We start from the raw sequence: 11,401 nt of genomic DNA on the forward strand, positions 1-11,401 counted from the left end.
GAGGCTAGCAGCATCTCTCGCATTGAATACAGGCGGTTAACGTCAACAACCCTTGTCGAATATTCAAAAAAGGATTACAATAATCCACCAATTCAAAGAAAAGATAGGCAGGAGCTAGACAGTCTGCCTTGCCGCTTTGTGGACAACGACTCCCATCGTTAGGGCAGGGAGACGTATATTGTCAGTATATAATCTTTGATTTGAGTAGAGTAGCACTTTACTGATCCCAACTTAGGAAATAGTTTTCACTCAGCATCACTAATAAATTACAAAGACAATGACAAACACATAATAAAAATGAATTAGAAGACACCTAAGAAATCACCTGCATAGTAATAGCCATAAAAGATGGAGACAAGTTTAAGATAAATACTATTGTCTATCCTACTGCTGGGAAACAAGCAATAACAACATTCCTATTAAGAAGGCACCATAAATGAGTCATTTACACTCGTTAAAAAGCCTCATGGCTGTGGGTAAAAATGGCCTTCTGAACTGCTCTGTGGAGCTTCTGGGGAGGATGAACCTGCTACCGAAGCTGCTCCTGTGCGGCATTCAAGAGCTGTGTGGAGTGGGTTAAAAAACTCCTCGCTATGGATTGCATTAGTCTTGTCATCATCCTGTGTCTCATTGTTATGTACTGTGTGTCTTTTGTAGAGAAGCGGTTTTCCTGTCCTATGTGTGCTCTGGTCTGCACAGATGCCTTCATCCTACAGGAACATGTTGAATTGCACTTGCTAGAAGAGAGCCCAGCTGAAGGTACAGTATCTACAGTTAGACCACACAGTTCAGCACAGAACACACTGTGACTGTAGAAACTCATGACAGTCCGAGTCTACACAGTTCAGCACAGACAGAACATGAGGCCCAATCCATTGTGTTAAGTCTCTGACTCTGACATCTGTATCTGTCTTTTCAGAGGCTGTCCTGGGGGCCACATCATCAACCGAGGCAGCATCATCCAGCAACAGCTCAGGTTTGTCTCATGCTTTTCTTCATAGGAACAAACAGTTCAACCAAACAGAGGAAGAAGCCTGCCTATGGCAGATCCACAGAGGTTTAGGCTCTCTCTCTGCCCATGTCTTACTGATTCAGGTATAATATTCCCCAAAAAATCTAAATGAACTTGCAAGAGAGGTTTTATCTCAACAAGAATAACCTGGATGAATAATGATTTAAATACAAATGCCCCGTTGATATCCCTTTTAACCGCTGTGTGTGTCCCTGACCTCATCCTCAGGTGGGAAGAGTTATGAGTGTCCCCTGTGTTCTGTGGTGTGTGGAGACTGCTACTCCCTACAGGAACATGTGGAGCTGCATCTTGACTATGGCACAGTCACTAATGCAGGTATGGCTTGATTTAAACAATCATGTGATGGGAACACAGGTTTAATTGGGATTTTGTGTTTACACTTGTGGGAATTGTCCTATAGGGTTGAATTGGAAGTGTATCTTAAGGAAGAAATATGAAAAGCAGATGAATAACCATGGTAGCAGTTGAAGGGGAACAGTTTGGCGATTATGGGGAAATTATTAGACCAAAGGTGAGGACACAACAGTTCACAGACTGAATCCAAACATTAGTGTTGTTTGCATGTGCATTTTACATTTCGCTGCATTTGTAGATAACGAAATCTGAAAATACTCTGGATACATTCAGTAACATGATAAGAATATTCCTGGAAAATGTGGGCATAGGTGCAACATAAGACAAAATAAATACAAAAGTTTGAGTGAGAGGACTAAGGGGTGTCTCCTAGTGGCCACACACCTCTCCAAAGTGTGCAAATTTCCTAAGTAATTTCAATGCACTTTTGACTCATTGCACGCAGAGTCAGGGTATATGCAACAGTTTGGGCCGCCTGGCTCATTGCGAACTAATTTTCCTGAATTTTACGTAATTATGACAACATTGAAGGTTGTGCAATGTAACAAGAATATTTATAACAATATCACTATACTCTCGACACTCGCCAGTTTTAGCTTTAGCCAGCACCATCTTCAGATTAGCCTTAACATCGGTAGCCCTGCCCCCTGGTAAACAGTAGAGATATACTTCTCAGGTAAACAAATACCCGGATCGCTGGATGATTCGTTTTAATTCTAATACTGCGTGTAATGGAGTCGCCAATGACTAGTGTTTTCAATTTGTCAGAGCTAATGCTGGGAGGCTTCGGCATCTCAGACCCCGTAACAGGAGGAGTAGAGACCAGAGAAGGCTCGGCCTCAGACTCCGACTCGCTGCTTAATGGGGAAAACCGGTTGAAAGTTTCTGTCGGCTGAATGAGCGACACCGGTTGAGCATTCCTACAGCATTTCCCTCCAGAAACCATGAGAAAGTTGTCCGGCTGCGGGGACCGTGCGAAGGGATTTATACTACTATCTGTACTTACTGGTGGCACAGACGCTGTTTCATCCTTTCCTACACAGAAATTACCCTTGCCTAACGATTGTGTCTGAAGCTGGGCTTGCAGCACAGCTATCCTCGCCGTAAGGCGATCGTTCTTCTGTATATTATGAGTACAGCGACTGCAATTAGAAGGCATCATGTTAATGTTACTACTTAGCTTCGGCTGGTGGACGTCCTGACTAACCACGCACCAGATAAAGCGTCTGGAGTGAAAAAGTTGAATGAAAAAAAGTTGAGTGAGGGAAAAACTAAAAATATAAACGGTAATTAAAAAGTAAAAAAACGTAAAGTTGTCAGGTAGCAAAGTAAGGTTGGCAACAAAACTCACAGCAACACGTAAACAAGTCTGCAAGTTGTGCTTCCAACATGTTTTATCTCCTGCTTAGATGTAGCCATGTTATAACAACGGGTCTCGGTAGAGATAGAGGATGGTGTAGTACCCCGTATTTGATTTGCACATGCACTTTATTGCCAGCCAGCTCCTGAAGTTGCAATATAATGATGTGTAATTTGTCCTTTGTGTGATCGGTTTTGAACTATGAATTTCCCTCTGGGGACTATAAAGTTTGAACTGATCGGAACTTATACAACCTGCCAGCACATGCCGCTGAGCTCTCACATGCAGCTATCTTCACATCAATTTTGTGACTACAAGATTGATTCCCATGGTGTGTTAGAGAGAGGGAATTGTGACTGACCCTGTGTGTGTTGCAGTGAGCCCTGGCTCAGACCTGAGGCTGGCCAGACGGCTGCAGGAGGAGGAGAAGCAGAGGAGGAAGGAGCAGGAGGCCAAGAGGGAGGCAGAGGAGTTCAAGAAGCTGCAGGTTCTTATAAAGCACAACCATAATAACACTAGTGGATTTGACCTTGCTGCATGATGCACCATATGACGCGTCTGTGCTTTGTCACATGGCTTATGTAGGAGTATGTGGTTTATTTGTGTTTCTGCATGTCAGCAAGCATGATTTACAGTATATGTGTGTCTGCTTATGTATGCTGAGTGTGGTGGTGACCTCACCCTGACCCCTTGTTGTGTGTGTGTTTGTTTAGAGGCAGTTTGGTGTGGATGGGAGGGGGGGCTACCGCAAACAGATGGAGAGGACCATGGAGAAAGCCGTGTCTCGAGGTGTCATGGTGCCTGCTGACTTCCACAACAAGAGAGCAGAGATGATGGAGGCTCTGGCCTCAGGGGTCGACGATGGCAGGACCAGAACGCAGGGTGTGTGTGATTAAATTTCTTACCCGGATCATGACTAACATTATTTACTATGTTCTCAAACTGAGTTGTTTAGATCACGTCACGTTATCTGTTTATACAGCTGTCTATCTACCATCTCTCAGGAAATTAAACCCTGTTTTAGAAATGTTTTTCCTTCCTTTTATTTAGCCTACCTTTATTTAGCCTGCCATTAATAACTGTCTTCTTTCAATTTGGGGGCGGCGGCATCTCCACCTTAGCCCCCCTTTCTCTTTCTCTCTGTCTTTGTCATTCTCTTTGTTGATTGTATTCCTCTCATTCTGTCAGGTGTGCTGGGTGCTCTGTATGTTTACTATCAGAGGGAGGTCAGAGACTGTGTCCACGTGTGGCTGAGTGCTGACACAGACCACTTCTGCTCATCAGAGGGGGATAAGGGCTGGGGATGTGGCTACAGAAACTTCCAGATGCTCCTGTCTTCTCTGCAAAGAATGGAGCCCTACACTACCTGTCTCTCAGGTACACAGAGACAGAGACACATATTCCAAAACCTCACATTCCACAATTGTTTACCATTCTCTCAAATCCAGTAGCTGTCTGGATCACTTAATGAAACAGTTGAATGCAGCCCTCTCAAAAAGCCTTTTTACCATGTAATCTCCTAAACTAACGTTCTCTTTAATCTTCTATCATGGCATCTTTTCCTTGCCCCCCTCTCCCTCCTCACCCAGAGGGGTCAGTACCCAGCATCCCCCGGGTGCAGGTGTTGATAGAGGGGGCGTGGCGGGAGGGGTTAGACCCACAGGGTGCCACCCACTTTAACCAGCGACTACAGGGCACGCGGGCCTGGATAGGAGCTACGGAGATCTACGCTCTCTGCACCTCCCTCAGAGTCAGGTTAGAGCCCAGAGAGTCACACACAGAACGATAACATACTACATGCATTAGAACGTAACACATTTTTGTAGCCAGCTATATTTGAATTAGATACACCTGAATGGACACACAGACCTGAGTATACAAAATAAAAAGAATACCTACTCTTTCCATGACATGGACTGACCAGGTGAAAGCTATGATCCCTTTTTGATGTCACTTGTTAAATCCACTTCAATCAGTGTAGATGAAGGGGAGGAGACAGGTTAAAGAAGGATTGTTAAGACTCGAGGCAGTTAAGACATGGATTGTGTGTGTGTGCCATTCAGAGGGGTAATGGGCAAGACAAAATATTGAATTGCCTTTGAATGGGGTATTGTAGTAGGTGCCAGGAACACCGGCGTGTGTCAAGAAATGCAATGCTGCTGGGTTTTTCACACTCAACAGTTTCCTGTATGTACAGTTGAAGTCGGAGGTTTACATACACCTTAGCCAAAAACATTTAAACTCAGTTTTTCACAATTCCTGACATTTAATCCTACTAAAAATTCTCTGTTTTTAGGTCAGTTAGAATCACCACTTTATTTTAAGAATGTGAAATGTCAGAATAATAGTAGAGAGAATGATTTATTTCAGCTTTTATTTCATTCATCATATTTCCAGTGGGTCAGAAGTTTACATACACTCAATTAGTATTTGGTAGCATTGCCTTTAAATTGTTTAACTTGGGTCAAACGTTTCAGGTAGCCTTCCACAAGCTTCACACAGGCCTCCTTGCTCGCACACACTTTTTCAGTTGTGCCCACACATTTTCTATGGGATTGAGGTTAGGGCTTTGTGATGGCCACTCCAATACCTTGACTTTGTTGTCCTTAAGCCATTTTGCCACAACTTTGGAAGTATGCTTGGGGTCATTGTTCATTTGGATGACCCATCTGTGACCAAGCTTTAACTTCCTGACTGATGTCTTGAGATGTTGCTTCAATATATCCACATCATTTTCCTCCCTCATGATGACATCTATTTTGTGAAGTGCACCAGTCCCTCCTGTAGCAAAGCACTCCCGCAACATGATGGTGTTCTTCGGCTTGCAAGCCTCCCCCTTTTTCCTCCAAACATAGCGATGGTCATTATGGCCAAACAGTTCTATTTTTGTTTCATCACATCAGAGGACATTTCTCCAAAAAGTATGATCTTTGTCCCCATGTGCAGTTGCAAACCGTAGTCTGGCTTTTTTATGGCGGTTTTGGAGCAGTTGCTTCTTCCTTGCTGAGTGGCCTTTCAGGTTATGTCGATATAGGACTCGTTTTACTGTGGATATAGATACTTTTGTACCTGTTTCCTCCAGCATCTTCACAAGGTCATTTGCTGCTGTTCTGGGATTGATTTGCACTTTTCGCGCCAAAGTACATTCATCTCTAGGAGACAGAACGCGTTTCCTTCCTGAGCAGTATGACGGCTGCGTGGTCTCATGGTGTTTATACTTGCGTACTATTGTTTGTACAGATGAACGTGGTACCTTCAGGCGTTTGGAAATTGCTCCCAAGGATGAACCAGACTTGTGGAGGTCTACAATTTTTAGAGTCCATGCCCTAGCGAATTGAAGCTGTTCTGAGGGAGAAAGGGGGGGCTCAATATTAGGTGTTCCTAATGTGTTTTGTATACTCAGTGTACACACACACACAGAGTCACTATAGAATTTACATGGTGGAAAATGGAGTCTGTTCTCAGTCAGTTACCTCTAACCTGTGTCCCCACAGTGCCCGTGTTCTAGACTTCCACCAGCCCACGGGCCCAGGGGACACCCACCCCCGCCTCTTTGACTGGGTGAAGCAGTACTTCTCTCAGACTGGCGCCAGTGGCGCCAGACTACCGCCCCGGGTGGTGCAGACCACACAGCCGCCCCTCTACCTCCAGCACCAAGGTAGTCTTAACATGGGTTTAGTGGATTGGATGGATTAGGTGATGATGGGTTACTGATATCCAATGTAGAATTTGTTTATGGCGTGTGTCTACTTTATGTTTTCTTGTGTGTCGTTTAGTGCTGAGTGATTAGTGCTTTTTGAGGTTGGTTGTGTTTTGGTTCGATCATTCAAAAATAATCATGGATTTCGGTTTCGATATTTTTTATATTACTTTTTTATATTAAATGCACTATACATTTTGTGGGTTGAATGCTGTAACAACACATACAATAAAAGTCCCATGATGGTAGTGACTGCCCATTACTGCTTATCACTTAACTATCACTTATTCACATTTAATAAAATATTTCAGTTATTGTGTATATTACATTTGTTTAAATTGATGACTTTATTATTTAATTCTAAGTCATCTCGATAGAGCTGCTGCCTATGCTGTCTGCCAAAATCACTATTTTAGTGGTTCTTCAAAGTACATAAGACATACTTTAATGACTGCTGAATAGCAACGATCAATCACTTAGATCATGTATTTTCATGTAGAGATACCTCTCGAAGTAACTGCTTTCTATCTCACTCGATCACGCGTGCTCCACACAGACCGGACAAGTAGGCGGGCGCGCAATGGATTATAGTCATTGTAGTTAATTACCATGTCTGCTCCACACAGACCGGACAAGTAGGTGGGCGTGCAGTGGATTATAGTCATTGTAGTTAATTACCACGTTTTCTGCATTTAACTATGTTGAAAAATGACCTGGTGGAAGCTTAAACTCCCCACTACATCACACAGTTTGGGCTTGATCTGATTTATCGCTAGAGAAACTGCACATCGAGCTCACAGAACAGAAACGAATGAAATGGAATTAAAATAACTGAATCTATGTCGGTCAATTAGTTGATTAAAAACTGAAATATAACTGAAATGTTGGTTAATCGCTCAGTACTAGTGTGTTTGAGATTTTGTTTTGTCTGTGTGTACAGTCGTGGCCAAAAGTTTTGAGTGACACAAATATTAATTTTCACAAAGTCTGCTGCCTCAGTTTGTATGATGGCAATTTGCATATACTCCAGAATGTTATGAAGAGTGATCAAATGAATTGCAAAATTATTATTTGCCATGCAAATGAACTGAATCCCCCCAAAAAACATTTCCACTGCATTTCAGCCCTGCCACAAAAGGACCAGCTGACATCATGTCAGTGATTCTCTCGTTAACACAGGTGTGAGTGTTGACAAGGACAAGGCTGGAGATCACTCTGTCATGCTGATTGAGTTCGAATAACAGACTGGAAGCTTCAAAAGGAGGGTGGTGCTTGGAATCATTGTTCTTCCTCTGTCAACCATGGTTACCTGCAAGGAAAGACGTGCCATCATCATTGCTTTGCACAAAAAGGGCTTCACAGGCAAGGACATTGCTGCCAGTACGATTGCACCTAAATCAACTATTTATCAGATCATCAAAAACTTCAAGGAGAGCGGTTCAATTGTTGTGAAGAAGGCTTCAGGGCACCCAAGAAAGTCCAGCAAGCGCCAAGACTGTCTCCTAAAGTTGATTCAGCTGCAGGATCGGGGCACCGCCTGTGCAGAGCTTGCTCAGGAATGGCAGCAGGCAGGTGTGAGTGCATCTGTACGCACAGTGAGGCGAAGACTTTTGGAGGATGGCCTGGTGTCAAGAAGGGCAGCAAAGAAGCCACTTCTCTCCAGGAAAAACATCAGGGACAGACTGATATTCTGCAAAAGGTACAGGGATTGGACTGCTGAGGACTGGGGTAAAGTCATTTTCTCTGATGAATCCCCTTTCCGATTGTTTGGGACATCTGGAAAAAAACTTGTCCGGAGAAGACAAGGTGAGCGCTACCATCAGTCCTGTGTCATGCCAACAGTAAAGCATCCAGAGACCATTCATGTGGGGTGTTGCTTCTCAGCCAAGGGAGTGGGCTCACTCACAATTTTGTCTATGAACATAGCCATGAATAAAGAATGGTACCAACACATCCCGAGAGCAACTTCTCCCAACCATTCAGGAACAGTTTGGTGACGAACAATGTATTTTCCAGCATGATGGAGCACCTTGCCATAAGACAAAAGTGATAACTAAGTGGCTCGGGGTACAAAACATCAATATTTTGGGTCTATGGCCAGGAACCTCCCCAGACCTTAATCCCATTAAGAATGTGTGGTCAATCCTCAAGAGGTGGGTGGACAAACAAAAACCCACAAATTCTGACAAACTCCAAGCATTGACTATGCAGGAATAGGCTGCCATCAGTCAGGATGTGGCCCAGAAGTTAATTGATAGCATGCCAGGGTGGATTGCAAAGGTCTTGAAAAAGAAGGGTCAACACTGCAAGTATTGACTCTTTGCATCAACTTCATGTAATTGTCAATAAAAGCCATTGACAAATATGAAATACTTGTAATTATATTTCAGTATTCCATAGTAACATCTGACAAAAATTTCTAAAGACACTGAAGCAGCAAACTTTGTGGAAATTAATATTTGTGTCATTCTCAAAACTTTTGGCCACGACTGTACATCTGGTGTCTACGTTATCTCTAAAGCCGTGTTCACATTGGCAGTTTCAAGTGACTCAAATCCTATTTATTTGCATATCTGATTCAAATCTGTTCTGTTTCCTGCAGTCTGAACTGCCAAAAAGCACATGGAATCTGATATTTCAAGCCACATTTCAAACCTCCCTCATAGGTGTTTTTAAAGTCAGATACAAATCTGATTCCCGGACGTGTGACTTGTGTGAATGGTCAAACCAGATTTATTTGCCCTCAAGTGTTTGTTTTTTTTAGACTTTTTTGGCATATCTTGTTGGTTGCTAGCTACTCCGTTGACAGTTTGACAAGAACATGTGGTAGTAACTTGCTTGTTAATTGTTTACAAACAAATGAGTGAATATGCTAGAAAGCTAAACTGCTAGCTAGTTGACTGCTGTGGCTATCCAGATGATTCCATTTAAAAGTTGGATCATCTTATCCTTTTGAGGCTTTAAGTGTTCTTACACTATGATTTTTGAACATATAAAGCAACTGGAGAAACATCCATGGCAGGCATTGTTATTACCTTAGCTTGATACATAACTTCTGAGTGATGGGAAGCATGAGCACCACCACCAATCAGCCTACAGCACTGTGCACACACCCGTTGTTACTATGAAAACTAGCATAGCCATGTCAGCAAATGAATGCTATCTGAACACACACACATCTGATTTGATCACTTGTAACATGCTGTGTGGAAAGTCAGTAGTCCAAAATGCATTTGAAAAACAAAACTGATTTGGGCATTAAGGCCTGCAGTGTGAACAAGGCTTTAGTGTGTTTCCTCCATGTCTTCTATCGACATCCTCAGGCCATAGCCGCTCTATAGTAGGAGTGGAACAGAAGAAGAATGGCAGCCTGTGCCTGTTGCTCCTGGACCCTGGCTGTACACCAGGAGATGTGAGGAAACTGCTGAGCCAAGATGGCTCCACTGTTAGCACAGCTGTCCGCCGCATGAGGAAGTTCTCTGGCAACCTGAAACATAGGCAGTACCAGGTTGTGGTTGTAGATGGCGTGCTCTCCCCCGAGGAGAAACAGGTGAGTCCGAGTGGCTCTTAACTGCATACAGGTACAGTATTTGGTCATCTGGATGGTGTTCCGTAAGGATAAAACCATTTTGAAATGAAGTGAAACAGGGAGGTTGTACCTGAAATTCTCCAATAAGAACACAGGTTTTGACTTTAAATTGTGAAGTGTTTTTCTATGATGTGCACTGAACTGGGAATCAACTATTCGATTTCGATATTGATTTGTTTTTTGTTTGTCAGACCCGCGTTCTCAACTCAAGAACACTCCAAGCCGAGAGGATCCCTTGATGCTGGAATGCAGTTGTCGCATTCATTTTACTGTGAATGTAAATTTGTAACTGCCAAAAACATTTCATGTTGAATTTTCTTTGACATTTTATTAAGGTAATAAATGATGTATTTTTAATATCGCTTTTTTCTCTGTTCTGTTCAAATCCTCAACATATTCCTGTGTGTAGAATTGGGACCTTGTAGAAGGCGTAAGGACACACTGAGAATGGAACATCTATTCATATATTTATTCAACTACCAGAAATGACTGTAACCAAACATTGTAGATTACTGGTAAATGACAAGAATTAACTGTAAAAAAAATAATTTAAAAAAACACACACACACTACCATTAAAAGTTTGGGGTCACTTAGAAATGTCCTTGTCTTTGAAAGAAAAGCACATTTTTTGTTCATTAAAATAACATCAAATTGATCAGAAATACAGTGTAGACATTGTTAATGTTGTAAATGACTATTGTAGCTGGAAACGGATGATTTTTAATGAAATATCTGCAAAGGGACCAGGACGACTGATCCGTGTAAAGGAAAGAATGAATGAAATCGTGAGATTTTGAGTGAAAACCTCCTTCCATCAGCAAGGGCATTGAAGATGAAACGTGGCTGGGTCTTTCAGCATGACAATGATCCCAAACACACTGCCGGGCAATGAAGGAGTGGCTTCGTAAGAAGCATTTCAAGGTCCTGGAGTGGCCTAGCCAGTCTCCAGATCTCAACCCCATAGAAAATCTTTGGAGGGAGTTGAAAGTCCGTGTTGCCCAGCAACAGCCCCAAAACATCACTACTCTAGAGGAGATCTGCATGGAGGAATGGGCCAAAATACCAGTAACAGTGTGTGAAAACCTTGTGAAGACTTACAGGAGATGTTTGACCTCTGTCATTGCCAACAAAGGGTATATAACAAAGTATTGAGATAAACTTTTGTTATTGACCAAATACTTATTTTCCACCATAATTTGCAAATAAATTCATTAAAAATCCTACAATGTGATTTTCTGGATTTTTTTTCCTTCTCATTTTGTCTGTCATAGTTGAAGTGTACCTATGATGAAAATGACAGGCCTCTCTCATCTTTTTAAGTGGGAGAACTTGCACAATTGGTGGCTGACTAAATACTTTTTTG

At 42.5% G+C, this 11,401-nt stretch overlaps 1 protein-coding gene across 3 annotated transcripts in view; it reads left to right on the forward strand.

The window, feature by feature from the left end:
* Positions 1–10,644, forward strand: part of LOC112247764 (zinc finger-containing ubiquitin peptidase 1) — a 20,170-nt gene extending 9,526 nt beyond the window's left edge. For 2 of the 3 annotated variants that reach the window (XM_024416587.2, XM_024416588.2), the window contains exons 3-12: positions 658–759; positions 920–976; positions 1,241–1,348; positions 3,125–3,234; positions 3,461–3,629; positions 3,936–4,124; positions 4,337–4,502; positions 6,242–6,405; positions 9,771–9,997; positions 10,228–10,644. In XM_024416587.2, coding sequence (XP_024272355.2) covers positions 658–759; positions 920–976; positions 1,241–1,348; positions 3,125–3,234; positions 3,461–3,629; positions 3,936–4,124; positions 4,337–4,502; positions 6,242–6,405; positions 9,771–9,997; positions 10,228–10,275 — 1,340 coding nt within the window. In that variant the 3' untranslated portion in view covers positions 10,276–10,644. The remainder of the gene's footprint in view (positions 1–657; positions 760–919; positions 977–1,240; positions 1,349–3,124; positions 3,235–3,460; positions 3,630–3,935; positions 4,125–4,336; positions 4,503–6,241; positions 6,406–9,770; positions 9,998–10,227) is intronic. The other variant, XM_024416590.2, reaches the window with a different exon arrangement.
* Positions 10,645–11,401: the final 757 nt, after the last annotated feature.

Source organism: Oncorhynchus tshawytscha, linkage group LG23 (assembly GCF_018296145.1).
Source record: "Oncorhynchus tshawytscha isolate Ot180627B linkage group LG23, Otsh_v2.0, whole genome shotgun sequence".
NCBI classification, from domain to species: domain Eukaryota; kingdom Metazoa; phylum Chordata; class Actinopteri; order Salmoniformes; family Salmonidae; genus Oncorhynchus; species Oncorhynchus tshawytscha.